Raw genomic sequence first — 19289 nt, 5'->3', positions numbered from 1 at the left:
GAGCCTTTGCCCATTACAAACTTTTGTGCATTTAGATTTAAACTCTTTGGGATGGGTACTGTCTTACTGTTGTCTATACAGGCCTAGCACAATGGGGCCTTGATGTCAACAGGGGCCTCTCGATGTTATAATAGTGGCAGTAGAAGAAGAAGAAATCAAGAGCATCAAGTGATGCATGAATAATTTGTGCCCAGTCATCAGACCAGACCTTCTCCAAGGAGTGAGGGCGAAGATCTATGCACCCATTGCCGAGCACTACAACCAAAGCAAGGGCACTGTGAAAGCGATGGGAAATTCCTGCGATCATCCCAGGTGTTTTAAATGGCATCTAAATGCCAGCTGTGGGGAGAGATCCGGAAAACGAAGCTTGTTGTGTCCAACGGAGGAGATCCAACCCTACCTCGAATAGCTCGGCTGCCTGCCCCGGTCCCTCCGCCAGTGAGCCAGGTGCTCTCCCAGCTCCGCAGGGGCCCGGCCCCACACCGGAGTCGCCAGCAGCTCCGAGGGGCGCAGGGCGGCCGTTGCGCTCTCACAGCCCTGGGCCCCCGGCGCCTCCAGCGCTCACCGCGCCCAGAGCTGGGCGGGAAGGGGCTTTCCTGAAACCCGCCCCGCCCGTGGCTAGCCCCGAGGGGACTCCCCACGGCCCAGCCCGCGGGGCCCGGAGCTAGTCCCGCGCGCTGCCCCCGGGCTCCCCCTCTCCCCAGCTCCTGGGCGCGGAGCAGCTGCTACCCTGCGGAAGCTGGGCTCGGCCAGCGGGCGCTGCGCTCCCGGGCACCACGCGAGCCCAGCCCGACCCGCACATGGTGCCCGCCCAGGCGGCGGGGAGGGCGCTGGATCCCGGCGCCGGTCGGGGAGAGCCCCGCTGCGCCCCCGGCGGGCTCGCGGCTGCGGGAGGAGCCGGCGCGGCTGCCCTCTGCGCGGAGTCCCCGGGGAGGGCGGGGGGAGGCGGCACACGCGGGCTGGGCTCGGCTCGGCTCCGCCCGCTGCCCGGCTGCGGGGCGCTGTTGCAGGCTCCGGCGGGCGGGCGGGTGGCGCAGCGCGGTGCCCGGGTCTGTGCCGGCGGCGGGCAGGAGGGGCCGCGGGCTCCCCGCGAAGAGGCGGATGATGAACAAGCTCTACATCGGGAACCTGAGCCCCGCCGCCACCGCCGACGAGCTCCGGCAGCTCTTCGGGGACAGGAAGCTGCCCCTGGCCGGCCAGGTCCTGCTCAAGTCCGGCTACGCCTTCGTGGATTACCCGGACCAGAACTGGGCCATCCGGGCCATCGAGACCCTCTCGGGTAAGCGCCCGGGCGCACCGAGGCCAGGGGACCCGCGGCGCCCCGCTCCCCCGCGCCTCGCTGGGGAGCGCCCCCGCGCCCTGCCCGGACCCTCCCAGCCCTGCCCCGGGGCACCCCTCTCCTCGGGGAGCCCCAGCGCGCCCCTCTCCCGCTCGCCCCCCGGCTCCAGCGCCCCCTCCCCAGGGACCCTCCCCGCCCCTCCCGGGATCCCTCTCTGGCCCCCCTCCGCGACCCCCGGGGATCCGCCGCAGGAATCCACTCGGTGCCCCCCGCCCTGCTGGCCCCCAGCCCCTCGGGGGTCCTCTCCCTCGCCCCGCCCGCGGCACCCGGGTTCCCCCCTCGCCCCGGCCCTGCGGGACGAGCCGCTCCCGCCCCGCTCCCTCGCTTCCCTCCAGCCGGGCTATTTTTCCCTGATTTTTTTCTCCGATTTTATTGAGAGGAGCCGGGGCCCGGGGTCCGCCGCCCGGCCGCCCCCTCGCCACCCTCCCGGCCTCGGGCACCTTTTTACGAGGTGCCCTGCCCCAACTCGCCGGGGGCGCGGAGCAAAGAGCGGCCGAGAGGCAGCTGGGGGGCCCCGAGCGAACTGCAGCCCAGCCAGGGAGTAGGAGCCACACGGCAGCGCCAGGCCAACGCAGCCCCAAACACAGGGGACCCTCTGGCAGCCCCGGCGGGCCCCTCCGGCCGAGCTGGCGCCCAGTGCCGGGTAGGGGAAAAAGAGAGGCAGGAGGAGAGCAGGAGAGGAGGCCCGTGGGGCTGGGCTGCCGGGAGATTGCCATGGTGTTCCGCGAGCAAGCGAGCGCAGCCCCGCGAAGTCCTGCTAGCTCTGGTTAGCGGAGTGGGCGGCAGGAGCCCTGGGAGTGGAAGCATGGCTGCCCCAGTCCTTCATTTTGAGGGCTACGGACTCCAGCCTCTCCATTTGGTGCTGCTTGGGAAAATGACTGTGCTGTTGTCCCGGGCGGGGACCCCGGGCGCCCTCCCGCCCCCGGGCAGCACCCCGTGTCCCCCCCGCACCCCCCCCCCAGCAGGCTGGCCCCCTGCCCCAGGGTTCTCCACGCAGTTCGGGCTGCAGGGCAGTCGCCGACTTTTGGGTAGATTTCCTGCCCTAGCTCCCACACCGTGCTTCGGACGATGCTGAGTCTCTGTTGTTGTTGTGTTTTAAAGGTAAAGTGGAGCTGCATGGCAAAGTCATGGAGGTCGATTACTCAGTCCCTAAAAAGCTAAGGTAAATCCCTGTCCGTGTGTTCTCTGTCTCGAGTCCGTGTGAGGGGTGGCGAGTCCCAGGACGGCTCTGGCTCCTTGGCAGCGGGGTTGTTTGCAAGGGTGCTGAAAGTAGTTGCGATAGTTGCATTTTTACTTTCATTATGGCTAGCTGCGTGCCCTAGTCATTGATTTACTTTTTGAAGTCTGATGGGCTTTCCTCTCTCCATGCGGGTTGGGATGGAAAGCATTTCTTCCCAGTGCAGTAACTTGTTTACCAAATGCAAAAAGTCCCCCCCCCACCCCCTTTAAAAGATCACAATGGTAACAAAGGCTTTGTGGAAGACTTCCTGTGGCAAGTAAGTAGTAAATATTTACTGTGTCAGCTGAAATTCCCTAGCTAAAATTACAATTCGTTAGTTTTTGCTTTTCTTTCCTCTAAAGTGCTTTCTGCTGAGGGTAACAAAATGTCCTTTGGATAAGTTAGTCAATATCTTGCAAGGCTTTGGAGCAACATCTTGATTTGTTTTGAGAGTTAAAGAAGTTAAAAACCCTTTTTGGCGTGGCAGCTGCTTATGAGCCAAAGTTCTGAAATGTTTGTAACCAAAACGCACTAGTGTGGGACGTGTGTAAACAGAACTTTCTGGGGATGGCATAGAATCTGATGCATGTCATTTAGATGCTGCAGAAGTGGTCTGTTTGTGCGTGGGCAGATGGGGTCTCTTCTGTTACTGACTTACTATTTGCATTTTCCTTTAATTAGTTTTTATTCTTATTGCGCCGCATGACACTTCTTTGCTTGGTCACTGTTGTTCCCCCAGGACGCAGCATATTCAAAAAAATCTTTGTGGTCATTTCGGTTATGAGTGTGAAGCCCTTGATCCAGATAAATCCGATGTACTGTCTAATTTGTTATAATGCCAGGTAAACAACTTGTAGTATTTTACTAGGGCAGCTGTTTAACACAAACTTTCATAAATGTACAAGTCTGCTGCAGTCTCTTTCTAAATTTCTAACATAGTGGCGGGCATTTTTTTTTTTTACCTTGAGAAATATAATTGCAAGCACGGACACAAATCTGCAGTAGTATAGAAAGGCAGTAGTGATTTTTCTGAGAGGCCTGCCTTCTTCCTTTAGCTGTTGCAGGGATGGTACAGTTGAACTGTTATAAGGGGAAAAGGTGTTTTAGAGAGTTTGTTATATACAGTGTTGCTTCTCGTGTTGATATTCAACATGCAAAACCTTTTGAGCAGTGGAGGATTTGCAATATTATCTGGTGTATTTTATTTTTAAAAGTTCCACAAGACGTGAACTTCACAATGCTCAGAGAGCGTGGGGCAGGGCATCTTTTAATGTGCAGCTTGTTGGTTCTGTTCCTGCTCTGAGTCCCCTCCCCCAGCAGTGGGTAAAGGGAAAGCTTTAAAGCAAATTTCACGTTGAAAATGGTTTGGTTGCCTAACGGAGAAAACAGTAGGCTGCAAAATGCAGCTTGCATTAAATGCCAGCTTTGTAAAGAGGTCTTAGCAAAAGAAAAATAATTCAGGCTTTTGTTTCTGCAAGCTGAAGTTTCTCCTTCCTTGTTCTCTTTTAGAATAATAAACATGAAATATATTTGTGTTGTTGATTTGAAGTGTCTTTGAAATCTTTTAACCAGGTGTGTAAAATGTGTAATTTAAAAAAAAAAAGTTTAGAATTTATTCTATAGCTCAGCAGTCAGTGTTCTTTGAACATGTACTCCTGTGAAATGTCTGAAGTGGAACTCAGTGGAACCGCAGGCTCACTATACAAATTGTATGCAAAGGCTCTTCTTGAATGTGTTAATTTGCTGATGCTGCTTCTTTAGCTTCATGCTGGGTATTTTTTTCATGTTGGGTGTGATTGATTGTCAAGTATTATTTTTAAAACACAGTACATGGAAAATTAACTTAGGCAGCTTGGTGAAGTTTGGTGAGAAATGGCTAATGTCTGGCACGGGGTATGATATTGTTGGTTGTTGCTAATGCACATATGTGAAAGATGTGACAGTGTTCTGGTTTCCTATGCAATGAGCATACAGAGTTTTACCTTGAAATATTAGAGAGTTATTCTTTTTTATTTCCAAGTAGTTAAATCTTTGCAGTAACTTTTTCTTAGTGTTCTTGCACTCTTAGGACTTCTTTAAGAATGATCGAGCTAGAACCCAGTTAGTTAGAAGGGCAGTTCTCTGGGGACGTATTAGCTTCCAGGTCTGTTACATAAAGCAAAAAGATGTGAACGGTGAATTCCTCTTTACCTGCAGTAAAAGCTTGGGGATCTCTGGGGGAAAAAAATTGAGCCATCGAGAGTATCTAATATTTCTTGTGCCTTTTTCTGCTATCTGTACAGCTGTCCCTGAGGGTTCTATTTCAGTTTGGTTACTTGGTTTCCTCAGATTGCTGAGCTCCAATGTTTGGATTTGATCATGTCATTTTTTGATCTCTGAAAAAGCTGTGGCTTTGTTTTAGACATACAGTTAATATAAAGGTGTCTTTGGCCTAATATTAGTTAGCTTGGACATTTAATTCTGTTTTTTTTGTAACATGGTTTTATCATGGAATAAAGGCTTACACGGTCTTACATTTAGTTTTTCTTTGTAGAAAACCCACAAGCTGTTCTAATGATTGTAAGAATTAGAATTTGTGCAGTGAGGCAAAACTTCCATTGAAGTCAATGGCACCAATATTTGGGGACCCTTAACCTGCATGCACAGGACACTGGCCAACACCCCTTGCTCTGGCAAAATTGCCAATGACTTTGTAGGGAGTTTTGTCTGAGTTAGCTGTGTAGGATCTGAAAACTTTCCATGTTACACACAAGCTGTTACTGTCCTACAGTTCTGATGCTGTGTGAATGTAAAACTATGGAATAGAACTGCAGAGAACTTCCCCTAAATGCTAGCTTTGTCCCAGGTTAATTATATATATTATTTTTAAATCTTTTGATCCAAGTTTGTTTTGTGTTTTATGGTTTTGTTTGGTACTTTTTGTGTTGTGATATGTTTGGACTGAAAGTGTAGCATTGTAGTGTTTGTATTTAATGAAGAGGGAAAACCTCTGTTATGCCTGTTATTGAAATGTATCTGAAATCTCTCTTGATGTGTAAATAGTAAGTTCTGTTCTCGCTGCTGAATTTAGTTAAAATTTCCTTGAACCTTTTCAGGAATTAGATTTCAAAAACACAAACAAAAATAACCCCCATTCTCATCTGTATGTCTTTATGTAGCTAAGAAATAGTGTAAAATAGTCAGAAGTAGCACTGCAAACTCCACTTTCTATACACCTCCTCATGGTAATGTAGAAGGGCTGGAGGTAGTGAAAAATAGCATGAAGTAGTGAATTTGTCTTTCATGAGTTAAAAATCCGTAATTGTGTTCTCTCTAATGCAAGTGATTTTTGTCTCCTATAAGAATGTTAAAGAAAACAGTATCCCAATTGTTTTTTGTTTGTATGTACTACATTGTGTATAGACAAACTAATTTAAAAAAAAACCGCTTTTTGTCCTGTAAACTTTAAATTCTCTGGTAACAGAGAATGCTTCATTTGCTTAAAATCATATCATTTCAAGAATTTGCTGAATGAAAAGCTTAGTGTTTGTTTTTTTTTTAAAAAAAGTCCTGTAATTATGCTTTTTATGCAAACATGCAATACATTGAAAACTTTGATTCTTAACTGCAGATTCTGAATACATAGTTAATAATAATAAACATTAGAAAACTGTGAATTGTGAAATCCGGACAAAACAAAAATCTGTTCATGGTAACTTTCATGTAATGTGTATTTGGCAGAAATAAAACAGATTAGTTTTAATAACTCAAATGAATGTTTGCAATGTTTTAAATTTCCAATTCCTTTATTTGAAAAATCATCTTTTGTGTTTTCAATGCTATTTTTAAAAATCAAAATGTATAACATTAATATAATCTAGAACAATGCACTGGGTGAGCTAATTAGAGAAGTCTTCAAATCTAATTTAGTAGAACATTTAAAGAATATTTTACTATTCTACTTAATGGCAAAACTTCAGTAGTATATTACTTTTCTGATTTACTTTAACAAATACAAATGTCTAATATATGCAGACCTAGATGTTTGCAATTGAATCAAAGCAATGCAATTTTTTTTTAAAAGACCCTGTTTCTAATAATCTGGAAACCTGCTGCACTTTTATGAAACTTTTCTTCATTTAAAATCCTTCTTTGCCTATGGCATGTCCTGATCTTCTTTTAGTGTTTTCTGTGAATATGGAGCAGTTGTTCAAGAGATAGGGGCAAGGAACATCTGCCAGAATTACACTTGTGGATCTAATCTTAGAATGACTAGGGGAACAGTGATCTTTCTCAGTTTTCAAAAGGAAATCCTAGATCTTAGCTACTTTTAAAATATCAGATTAGAAAATTCAAGGCTGAAAGCTAGTGTGTCTCTGTAGTGCTGGAATCCCCCATTAAACAGTTTCCTTTTCCTCTTAAAAAGAGGAGCAGCATTAATAGGGTGTACAGATGAATTCTGAAATGGAAAACTGTGCAAATGGTTTAAATATATCTAGGTATTTGCTTTAGTTGTTGAAATAATTTATCAAAACACAGAGGTTTTTACAAAGAAAAATGTCCATTTTAGGGGTAGATTTTATTTTTGAAACCAAACTATTTGATGTTTAAGTGTGAATCACCATTCCAGTCTGAAACTGAATGTTCACAACTGTCCCAAGTGGTTAGAGACTCTGGTCTGAGCTTTGTATGTAATTTTCATGATTCATTTTGGTGGTGGTAGTTTGAAATAAAGCAATATATATTTTTTACCAAAAAAAAAAAAAAATAAAAGAAGAACAGAGAGGGGCAGAGTGTTGGGATGGCAGTGGTTGCTAAATGTTTCAGTACACCGGACCCTTGCTAGAACGCGGGGTTCAGGATCCATTCACAGTATCACGGGCCACGTTACCATGGATCCCAATTTAAATATTTAAATTTGGGATCCATCGCCGCGACCGCACTATATGCGAATCTGCGCTCTAGCGATGCACGCTCTAGCGAGGGTCCGCTGTACTTCCATATCAAGGGGCAGATTCACATGGCACAAAGTGTGGACTGCCAGAGGGCTAATATCATGACCATCCGGTGGTGGTTTTGTTTGTCCCTGACATGCGTAATTGTGACAGAAATTATTTACATGTAAAATGATCCTGTTTAGTGCTTTAGCTAAGGAACCTCACCCTTGATCAAGAGAAGTCTGACACTTTTACATCTTTAGTTTCTCCCGCTTGCCGCCTCCTTGCACGTATACACACACAAGTAATTCTATGTGGGATGCAATGAAAGAAACATGACTTTGCTGATCTGGGAATGTTTGACTTTTTCCAAAGCCTATTCATGCCACATTTTTCAAATATTACTAAAAGATTTAAATGTCAGCTGCCCTTCTGGATTTCTAGAAGGGGGCAAGATGGTTCTGAGTCATTTAGTGTTTAAAAAATGTACCCGTGAATTTTACAAAATGGAATCAAAGGATTCACATAGACGCTGAGAGGATCTTCTGGCTGCTGTGTGAACTGAGTCTCAAACCAATGTGCGGTCTGTCTCCAGAGCACAGCTAACTGTGTATGGAGTATCATTTATATCTTCTTAAACAGCCATGATTTAGTCACAGGTAGACCAGAGTTAACTGGGTTATTGAAGAATGATGACATTGAATGCATTTTAAAAATAATACTTACCTCCCCTATAGCAGTGTAGGGAATTGTAATTAGTTGGCATTTGAACTGTGTTTTGAATATATGAATTGCTACATGTGCCGAGTATTCTTAGCTTAGCAAAACAGAATGACACTTAGCGGAACCCAGCACTGAAAATATTCATTGCCCCCCCAAGCTCACTGTCATTAAAACACTTTTTAAAAAGCTCTTTTACTTTATAATTCCACTGGTTGCTTTTGCAAACTTATAATTTGCATTTGGTGGCATGTATGTGTTCTATTTTGGGCAGCCAAATTGCAATGTTCTTTCAGCATTATTTTTAAGGTTTTCTTTTTCCTCTTCTGATCGTGAACTTCATTCTGGTTTTCCACATATTGTACCAGTGAGAGGGAATAGTTGCAATTTTTGTGTACAATGCTGTGGGAGAGAACTGCAGAGCCTATTACATGGGATTCCCAATTGGAGGAAAAAAGCTTGAGTGTTTGCTCCATTATCTTGCTTCAGACCTGCCTGATGAAATGGCATTTACTACAAGCCAGAATAGTCCATTTTAAACTAGTGAAATGTACTTTTTCAAGAGATTTTCTTCCTTTCAGATTGTGCTTTACGTGTTGCTTATCTGTGTCATATTCTAATATGCTGGGTTTTGTTTCTTGATGACAAGATGTTCTCTTTTTTTATAAGCATTCCACATGCTGCTGAAGAAGGCTAAATGTCTAGAATGGAATTAAGTTACAAGCCTCCATGTCACTGTGTATAGGCAGCTATTCTCCTTCTACTCTGTGTGTGTGTGTGTGTGTAACTTCTCTGAGTGTCAGGTACACATGTTTATGGAGAGATGATTAGACCTCTGTGTAAACCATACCAATCTTTATATTTATCAGCTTGCTGGAAAACCCATGAACACCTATTTGCACAGATAGAATATTGTAAATACACCACCTGAATCTGTAGTTTAGAGTTCTCTCGCTGCTTGTTTAAAGCAAAAAGTAAACTCTTGAAGAATCTCTCAGAAATAAATCTTTACAAATATTGTAGCTCATCTGTTGCGGATATGTGTTCCTCCTGTCTTCCTATCACTAGCATGTGGAAGGTTATGTCTTGATAGGGCTCTGATTTGTGCGAATGGCTGTATTATCCTGTCATGATCAGGAAAGGTGTCTACTGGGAATAGGAGTAGAGTATTACAATTCCTAAAGCGCAACACATGGTTTTTTCCAAATGCCTTGCTATGGGGTGTCTGGGGCTGAAGGTTCTGTGAAGTGTGACGGGGGAGATTTCAGCAAAGTAAATTGTCTGTGGTGGCAACAGAGAGACAAGGTGGGTGAGAACATGTATTTTATTGGACCAGCTTCTGTTGGGGAAAGAGACCAGCTTACCCAGAGCTCTTCTTCAGGTCAGTGAAAGATACTGGTAGTGGTGACATGTTTTCACATGTCACTTCTCCATTAGCCTGTTTTTTTTCCCCATTTTCCTCTTTGTGTTGCTGTTGAGGTGTGAGAATTGGAAGTAAAATTGAGAGAACAAGCCATTTATATTGTACTCCCATCCATCTCCTCATCCCTTTGCCTTCAGATAGCATAAGAAGAAGATCACTTATTTTTATAAAGTCAGTAGTGAATAGTTTGTTCGAGAAGCTGTGGTTAACGCCAATCCTAAATTAAGAAGAGCAGCTGGATGAAGTTTATTAAGTCACTTAAGCACAGGGTTGCTAGAAATTTCATACATACAGCACATTGATCTAATCTGGATGCAAAATACAGATTAGAGAGCTACAAGGAAATGTCCACCCAGGCCACCTTAGTTCCTATCTCCGATATCTAGTTTAAATGATCCCAAACCACCTGTCAGTGTACAAAGTGACCTGCTTTGGTTGGTCGCATGCAGTGATGCTGTGGTACTATCTCTCTGAAATGGCAAGCTTTTCCATCGGTGGGGGGGAGGAGGGGTAAAGCACCTATATTTAGTAATGGTTAAAAACTAACATTACAGAGAACCTTTGCCCAAGCCAGCAAAAGCTGGCATCTGTAATTTGGAGGAACTTGATTCCTTCCTTGAAGGAATCTCTCTGGTATGTTATAGCTATGTGCACTGATGCAATTCATTTGATATAGATTGATCTCTATTTCATATACCTCCGCAGCTGTACAATAGCGATAACAATATTATTTTCTCTCTCTCTCTTCCCCCTCCCCAGTCTGTCCTGTTTGTTCAGCCTGAGAGCTGTTTAGGGAGGGACTCTCTTATTTTGTATGTGTACAGCACCAAGCATAGTGCTTGGCACTACTGTCAGACAATCGGAATACCTAGTCCCAGTGGCTGTAAGCCTAATGTTTGCGGGGGGTATTGCTGGAGAGGGATACAGCCAGCGACATCCTTTTGGGGAGACGTGCCGCTTGCTGCAGTGAAGTCTGCAGACATGCAAGGTTTGCTCAGATGAGAAATGCCCAAGTACGATGCAAATGTTTTCATTCCACATTGAGGGAACTGTTGCATGCAGCTGGCATACCCGTTTCCCCACCCAAATTCTCAGGGGCCAGCGAGGCAATGACAGCAGCAGTTTAATGCTGAAGTGGATGGCCAGGATTGAGGACAGAGCTGGTCTCCCACAGAGATGCTTGTCACTGCTGTCCGATTCTCTAGGTCCGGGTTATGGTGTGTGGAGACGGTGGCAGGGTGACCAGCAGGTAGCTAGCAGGCTGCTAGAGGAACCTCTGCTATGGTTTTTACAAGGTGGCACGCAGCTGGGCTCTCTGCTGCCGGCTGCGCCTGTAGAGCGGGTTGCAGAGGCTGCTCACTGCCCTGGTCAGAGGAGAAGTGTTACGGGAATCCTTGCTTGATGAGCTCCTGCTCTGATTAGAGTGGAAGCTGTTTAGCCTGGAATGACTTGTGCCCTTGCAATGCCTCTTCTCCAGATCCACAGCACACTTGGCACCTGTCCTCCTCTCCTCCTTCCTTCGCCTCTGCTGCCTCGGGATGCCTGCTCTGGCTCCAGCAAATTAACCCCCACTCACAGTGTCAGGATCCCATTCTTCTGCTGCCTCCTCGCTCCCACACTGGCCCCTGGGGGCCTCTCCTGTGCCTTCTACGGCCAGGCTGCTCACACGCCTTCCAGCCTCTCTGTCTGCACAAGCCTTTCGCTCCTGTCTGTCTTTTTCCCCCTCCCTCCCCCAGCCTCAAATCTCTCTGCCTCCATCCCAGTATTCTGCCCTTAACCTGGGCAAGGTCAGCTCCCACCCTCCAGATTTAGCTGGTTCTTCCTGCCTCTCCCTGGCTTTCGTATTGGCCTCCGAGGCCTGGCTTCAGCCACTCATTGCCCTGCTTGCTCTTTAGACCTGGCTTTACCAGCTGCTGCTCTGAGTTCCCTCTTCCTGGCCTCATCTTTCTTCTCTTTGCTCTGCTCTTTCCCCCTTCTCCCAGGACTGCCATGGCAGGGATAGTCTGTGTGCTCAGCCCCTGTGAGCACCAGCCCCCTCCTCCTTCCTCTGGTCGCCACTGGGAACTCCTCCCTAACTGCCCTGCTCCCACTGCCCTCCAGTCCTGGCATGGCTGCTTCCTATACCCCCACTCGAGCGTGCTGGAGAAAACATAGGGTCCTCGCTTGTGTCCTCTTCTGTCAGCTTGTTCCCCTTTTTTAGAACAACCACCCCCCTTGAGCCAGCTCTGTCACCCCCAGCAAGTCCTGCATGCCCAGCCCCAACCCTTTCTGCTCTCCCTGCCCCTCTGCTTTGTTCATAACCTCACCAGCATCTGTGGAGAGAAGTGACTGGATCTGGTGCGAGCTACTTCCTGCCACCCTTCTCCACCCTCTCCTCCTTCATTCTGCTTCCTGACACTGAGGTTTCTCTCTGACCCCCGGACCCTATCTCCTCCACCTGCAGGCTCTTCTTGCTCCCCCGTTCACTGCTTCCCCCTTCTCTTCCAACTACCTTCTTTCCACATTCCTGGATGTGCACCAGTGCCTTAAAAAACACTGACGCTTGTTTCCACCTCCCTCTCCAAACATCATCCCATTTCCCTCCTCCCCTCTTGTCCCCAAATGGGCCATCTACAGCCCCAGCCTTGACCTTCTCCCCTCTCATTTCCTTTTGGGCCCCTCTGCCCTGTTACCCTTCCCAAATGACTTGCCAGTGGGTGAGTCAGATTCTGGCCACATGCCCTGCTTGGGGGAGCCATCATGCTAGCTCTGTGCCACCTGGGGTTCCCCCTATACAGGAGCAGTTCCCAGCTGGCCCGAAGCGCAGGGTTCCTGTCCCCTGTGTGCCGGCAGAGCCACTCTAACGGGCTATAGTGGAGCAGAGACTGGGGCCCCTTGTGCCTGCAGCACCCTCCCATCTCCGTGGCACCAGGTGAGCCCCCTGCATTCAGAATCCCCCTTAGAACTCACTCCTCTGACGCCAGTAATTGCCTACCACGGTAAGGCACTGCCATGCCCCTCGTCGTCTGAGACTGGCTCCTTTGAGGGATAGAGCCCTCGCCTGCTGGCCTTCCTGGGCATGGTGTCTCCACGTGGTTTTTCCTGGTTCTCTTTCGCTGGCCCCCAGATGGGTGTGTGGGGGTGAGGGAGGACAGGGAGTGGAGGAAGCGTGTTTCCCCCCAAGATATTGGTGCCAGAGCTCAGCAAGCAGAGAGGCCACCCCAGACTGTGGGCACCGCTGTAGCTCAGCCACCTGAAAGGGTCAGGGAGGGTTGAGGTGGCTTTGCACCTGTTAGCACAGCTGGCAGTGAGGGAGATCATGCAGTGCACGATGCCATAAAACACTGCCCGCTAGGAATTCCAGGGGAAACACGGCCTCCTGTATCACTGCCTACTCAGGGCTATGCCTTAATGGCACAAGCCGGCTCCTAGATTGCAAGCTCCCTGGGGCAGGAACTAAATCTTGTTTGTGAGCCTGTGTCTATAGTCTCCAGAGCAGTGGCCCTTTATTGTGTAACATGAGGAATCCTGCAAGGTACTTGTCAATTAATATCCATTCGTCAGCCCTTAATTATGGAATCCTGAATTCCCAGCTGTACATTCTATGAGTGTAATTTTATGAATGGACTTATCTTGAGAATGAAATAGTGCCATGTGGCCTTTGTGCCATTGTAAGCTACTGAATGAATGTGTGTTGGGGGGGGAGGGGGGCAGGGAGGAGCTGGCATTGTTATGCAAACAGCGGAGTTCAAAAATTCTGTTTCCTCAAAGGCTTGACATTAGCAAGGCCTGTGAAAGTCAGGCAAAGAACAAACTCAGCCGGATGGTTTGATGTGGATATGATCAAGAAAATACATATTACCAAATTAACCTCTCGCCCCACCCCCCAAAAAAAGAAAGAAAAGAGAAAACAGTTTGAGAAGGGAAATTGGCATCCTGAATCCTAAGTGAATGACAAGGACGTCCGGGTTACTCCAGAGCAATTCTTACACTGAAATACTTGACACAAAATTTTGGCAGGAATCTCACGTGAGCAGAGAATATTGAATTCCTGATGACACTAGAAGATACATTCCCTGTTTTCCAAGTGGAATGTACAAAGAGGGACTCTAACCATGTGCTTTCTGAAAGTGCAGACTTCTCAGTGTATTGACATGTAGCAGATTACTGAAGGAGACCTGCTTCTGTCTCTGGACTCTTCAGTGTCCGTGGGACTGACCACTACAGTGCTTTTACATCCAAGCAGCTCAAAGTACAGCACATAATTGGTGTTGCAGCGTGTAGTGTTTTCTGATACCACTGAAAATCTTAAATCTGGTGTAAGATACAGGGAAGATGCCTAAGTGAAAACAGAGTATATATTTTAGTATATATTCACCATTAATGAACTATTAAAGAGTAAATCAGAAACACCATTATTCCCAAGTACAGCAATCTCAAAATTTTGTAACAATGGGAGTTGTCACAAGTCAGTTACAAAGTCCAAATCAGTTTTTATATATCTATATGCGCACACACGTGGTGCTTTAAAAGCACCAGTTTCACAAAGCTGAAAACAATTATGATCCAAATCAGCTGGGAGGAAGAATTTAATCAGAAAAATGTGTATGATAAGTGGGAATTGTTTAAGAACACTTATTAGATGCTCCAAAAGCCACAAGCAAGGAAGAAGGTCATATTGGTTTAAAAATGACCTGGTTTAGACGGGAAGTGAAGGCAGCTGTACAGAACTGTGTGTGTATGTGTGCACATATACAAATGGAAGAAAGGGGAAGTTGACAGTAATAAGTATAAATCAGAAGCTAGGAATTGTAGAAATTTGACAAAGGAACCAAAGGGAGACAAGGAGAAAGCCATGGCCAACAGTGTTAAGAACAATAAGGAGATTTTAAAGTATATTCAGAACAAAAAGAATCCTGACGATGGTACTGGTCTGTTACTAGATGGAAATGATAGAATTATCAATAATAATGCAGAAAAGGCAGAAGTGTTCAATAAATATTTCTGTTCTGTATCTGGAGAAAAAACAGAAGATGGAATCTCATCATATGATAGTGATAACACTTTCTATTCCACTAGTCTCTTTGGAGGATGTTAAACATCAGCTACTAAAATTAAACATTTTTAAATAAGCAGGTCCAAAAACACTTGCATCCAAGAGTTTTAAAAGAGCTGCCTGAGGAGCTTGCTGGATCATTAATGTTGATTTTCAATAAGTCTTGGAACTTCGAGAAGACTGGAAGAAAGCTTATGTTGTGTCAATATTTTAAAAGGGTTAATATGATCACCCATGGAATTATAGGCGTATTAGTTTGGCATTAATCCCGGGCAAGATAAAGGATATGATTAATAAAGAATTAAAGGAGGATAATATAACTGTCAGTGTGAGTTTATGGCAATAGATCCAGTCAAACTAACTTGATATCTTTTTTGGTGAAATTACAAGTTTGTTGATAAAGGTAATCGTGTTGATGAATAGACTTCTGTAATGTGTTTGACTAATATTGCAATACATTTTGATTAAAAAAACTAGAAAGATATCAAATTCGCATGGCCCACATTAAATGGATTAAAAGCAGGCTGATGACTCTCAAAAATGTAACTGTAAACTGGGAATTGCATTGAACAGGTGTGTTTCCAGTGGGGGCCTGCAAGGATCAGTTCTTGGTCCTATGCTCTTTTTGCATTTTTATTAAAAACCGGTAAGAAAACATAAAATCGTCACTGATAAAGTTTGCAGACAACACACCAGTTGGGGGAGTAGTAAATAATGAAGAGGGCAGGTCACTGGTACAGAGCAATCTGAATTGCTTGGCAAACTGGGCACAGGCAAACAATGTGCATTTTAATAGGGCTAAATGTAAATGTATACATCTAGGAACAAAGCATGTAGGCCATACTTACAGGATGGGGGACTCTATCCTGGGAAGCAGTGACTCTGAAAAAGATTTGGGATTGTGGTAGATATTCAGCTGAACATGAGCTCCCAGTGCGATGCTGTGGCCAAAAGGGCTAATGCGATCCTGGGATGCATAAACAGGAGAATCTCGAGTAGGAGTAGAGAGGTTATTTTATCTCTGTATTTGGCACTGGTGCGACGACTGCAGGAATCCTATGTCCAGTTCTGGTGTCCACAATTCAAGAAGGATTTTGATAAATTGGAGAGGGTCAGAGAAGAGCCACAAGCACGATTAAAGGATTAGAAGATATCGTATAGTGATAAACTCTAGGAGCTTGGTCTATTTAGTTTAACAAAGAGAATGTTAAGGGTTGACTTGATCACAGTCAACAAGTACCTATCTGTGGAACAAATATTTACTAATGGGCTCTTCAGTCTAGCAGAGAAAGGTCTTCTAACACAATCCAGTGGCTGGAAGTTGAAGCGAGACAAATTCAGACTGGAAATAAGATGCAAATTTTTAAGAGTGCGAGTAATTAACCATTGGAACAATTTACCAAAGGTTGTGGTGGATTCTCCATCACTGACAACTTTGAAATGAAAATTGGCTGGCTGTTTTTTCTAAAAGCTCTGCTCTAGGAATGATTCTGGGGAAGTTCTCTGGCCTGTGTTACACAGGAGATCAGACTTAGATGATCACAGTGGTCCCTTCTGGCCTTGGAGTCAAGGGGAGTTTGAGTGGGAGTTTGAAAGGGGAGTTTGTCTTGTGGTGTTTGTTTTTTGCTGTGGGTGGTGGTGTTTTGGTGTGGTTTGTGTTTCCCAGCTTAACAGGATTTAGGTGGGAATGCAATGACAGATACAGAGGTAGCAGTGGGAGTGACCCATGTAGCGGAAGACACAATGAAGATGACTGGATGTGGAAGCTGTGGTATGTACATGATCCTGGAGGGGGCACCTTGTAAGAGTTTTGTCTGTATGAAGTGCCGTCTGATAGAGCTGATGGAGGAAAAGATCCAAGGTTTGGAGATGCAGGTGGAAAATCTGGTAGAGTTTAGGAAGGGGTTTGAGCAGATTATGGAGCAAAGACATGAGGTATCTGAAGGGAAAAGCTCAGATTTGCAGATGGAAGCAGGACTGGGGAATTCTGAGGGGAGACTGGGTGAGGAAAGTGGTCAGTGGAAGCATGTGACTAAAAGAACCAGGCAGAGGAAAAGACGGGCTAGTGAAGGAGAAATAGAGCTTAAGAATAGGTATGCAGAGTTGGAAAATAAAGAAGGGGCTCAGCAGGTAGTCACTGAAGGTGGAAAGGCAAGGAAGAAGAGAAGAGCGGCTAGTCCTATAGGAAAAGGGGAAGAGTTAATGGAGATTACACCAAATATGAGCCCCAGGAAGGATACAGGATGGGTTAAAGAGGATTACAAGGGAGAATAGGAATGGAAAGAACTTGCAGCCAGAGGGAACAGGGGATAGACTGGAGAATAGCACCATCACTAGGAAAAGACAGGTCTATGTGATTGGGGACTCTTTTTACTGAGAAGAATAGATAGGCCTGTAACCAGAGCTGATCCAGAGAATAGAAGGGTGTGCTGTCTTCCAGGTGCTAAGATACGGGATGTAGACCTGAGGTTGAAAAGGATTCTAAAGGGAGCAGGAAAGAATCCCCTAATTATCCTTCATGTGGGAACAAATGATACGGCTAGATTCTCGCTGGAAAGTATTAAGGGAGACTATGCTAGGCTGGGGAAGACGCTTAAGGAAATTGAGGCTCAGGTGATCTTTAGTGGGATTCTGCCTGTTCCTAGAGAAGGGCAACAAAGGTGTGACAAGATTATGACTATCAACAGATGGCTTAGGTAGTGGTGCTATAAGGAGGGCTTTGGGATGTATGGCCACTGGGAGGCATTCATTGATAAAGGACAGTTCTCTCGGGATGGACTTCATCTGAGTAGGGAAGGAAATAGACTTCTAGGATGGAGGCTGGCACAACTGATTAAGAGAGCTTTAAACTAGGAATTAGGGGGAGATGGTTGGGAGATGTCCAGGTAATCTCCACGCCAGAATTTAGCATTGAGAGGAAAGAAAATGAAGTAAGAGTGGATACAGCCGTGGGTAGGAGGAAGGGTAGTGTAGATACAAGTCTAATAGGTTATACTGGTAGTAAAATGACCGTGCCTAATAGGGTACAGAATGTGAGCGGGGCCAAACAGCAAAAATTAAGATGTTTGTACACTAATGCGAGGAGCCTAGGTAACAAAATGGAGGAACTAGAGCTACTGGTGCAGGAAGTGAAACCAGATATTATAGGGATAACAGAAACATGGTGGAATAGTAGTCATGACTGGACTACAGGTATTGAAGGTTATGTGCTGTTTAGGAAAGATAGAAATAAAGGTAAAGGTGGTGGAGTAGCACTGTATATCAGTGATGAGATAGAATGTAAAGAAATCAGAAGCGATGAAATGGATATGACTGAGTCTGTCTGGGCAAAAATTACATTGCGGAAGAAAACTATTTAGAGCCTCCCCGGGATAGTGCTTGGGGTGTGCTATAGACCGCCGGGATCTAATTTGGATATGGATAGAGCCCTTTTTAATGTTTTTAATAAAGTAAATACTAATGGAAACTGTGTGATCATGGGAAACTTTAACTTCCCAGATACAGACTGGAGGACGAGTGCTAGTAATAATAATAGGGCTCAGATTTTCCTAGATGCGATAGCTGATGGATTCTTTCATCAAGTAGTTGCTGAACCAACTAGAGGGGATGCCATTTTAGATTTGGTTTTGATGAGTAGTGAGGACCTTATAGAAGAAATGGTTGTAGGGGATAATCTTGGCTCAAGTGATCATGAGCTAATTCAGTTCAAACTGAACGGAAGGATTAATAAAAATAAATCTGCAGCTAGGGTTTTTGATTTCAAAAGGGCTGACTTTCAAAAATTAAGGAAATTAGTTAGGGAAGTGGATTGGACTGAAGAATTTATGGATCTAAAGGTAGAGGAGGCCTGGGATTATTTTAAATCAAAGCTGCAGAAGCTATCGGAAGCCTGCATCCCAAGTAAGGCGAAAAAATTCATAGGCAGGAGTTGTAGACCAAGCTGGATGAGCAAGCATCTCAGAGAGGCGATTAAGAAAAAGCAGAAAGCATATAGGGAGTGGAAGAAGGGAGGGATCAGCAAGGAAGGCTACCTTATTGAGGTCAGAACATGTAGGGATAAAGTGAGACAGGCTAAAAGTCGAGTAGAGTTGGACCTTGCAAAGGGAATTAAAACCAATAGTAAAAGGTTCTATAGTCATATAAATAAGAAGAAAACAAAGAAAGAAGTGGGACCGCTGAACGCTGAGGATGGAGTGGAGGTCAAGGATAATCTAGGCATGGCCCAATATCTAAACAAATACTTTGCCTCAGTCTTTAATAAGACTAAAGAGGATCTTAGGGATAATGGTAGCATGACAAATGGGAATGAGGATATGGAGGTAGACATTACCATATTTGAGGTAGAAGCAAAAACTCAAACAGCTTAATGGGACTAAATCAGGGGGCCCAGATAATCTGCATCCAAGAATATTAAAGAAATTGGCACAAGAAATTGCAAGCCCATTATCAAGAGTTTTTAATGAATCTGTAAACTCAGAGGTTGTACCATATGATTGGAGAATTGCTAACATAGTTCCTATTTTTAAGAAAGGGAAAAAAAGTGATCCGGGTAATTATAGGCCTGTTAGTTTGACATCTGTAGTATGCAAGGTCTTGGAAAAAATTTTGAAGGAGAAGGTAGTTAAGGACATTGAAGT

General features: G+C 45.4%; 1 protein-coding gene across 2 annotated transcripts in view; it reads left to right on the top strand.

Annotated features, from left to right (window-relative positions):
* The first annotated feature begins 1081 nt into the window (after positions 1-1081).
* IGF2BP2 (insulin like growth factor 2 mRNA binding protein 2) overlaps positions 1082-19289 on the top strand; it is a 101601-nt gene continuing 83393 nt past the window's right edge. For both annotated transcript variants that reach the window (XM_077826054.1, XM_077826053.1), the window contains exons 1-2: positions 1082-1279; positions 2441-2501. In XM_077826054.1, coding sequence (XP_077682180.1) covers positions 1102-1279; positions 2441-2501 — 239 coding nt within the window. In that variant the 5' untranslated portion in view covers positions 1082-1101. The remainder of the gene's footprint in view (positions 1280-2440; positions 2502-19289) is intronic.

The sequence above is a fragment of the Eretmochelys imbricata genome, chromosome 9 (genome assembly GCF_965152235.1).
Source record: "Eretmochelys imbricata isolate rEreImb1 chromosome 9, rEreImb1.hap1, whole genome shotgun sequence".
Classification (NCBI taxonomy): domain Eukaryota; kingdom Metazoa; phylum Chordata; order Testudines; family Cheloniidae; genus Eretmochelys; species Eretmochelys imbricata.
This window is presented reverse-complemented; position numbering and strand designations above follow the sequence as displayed.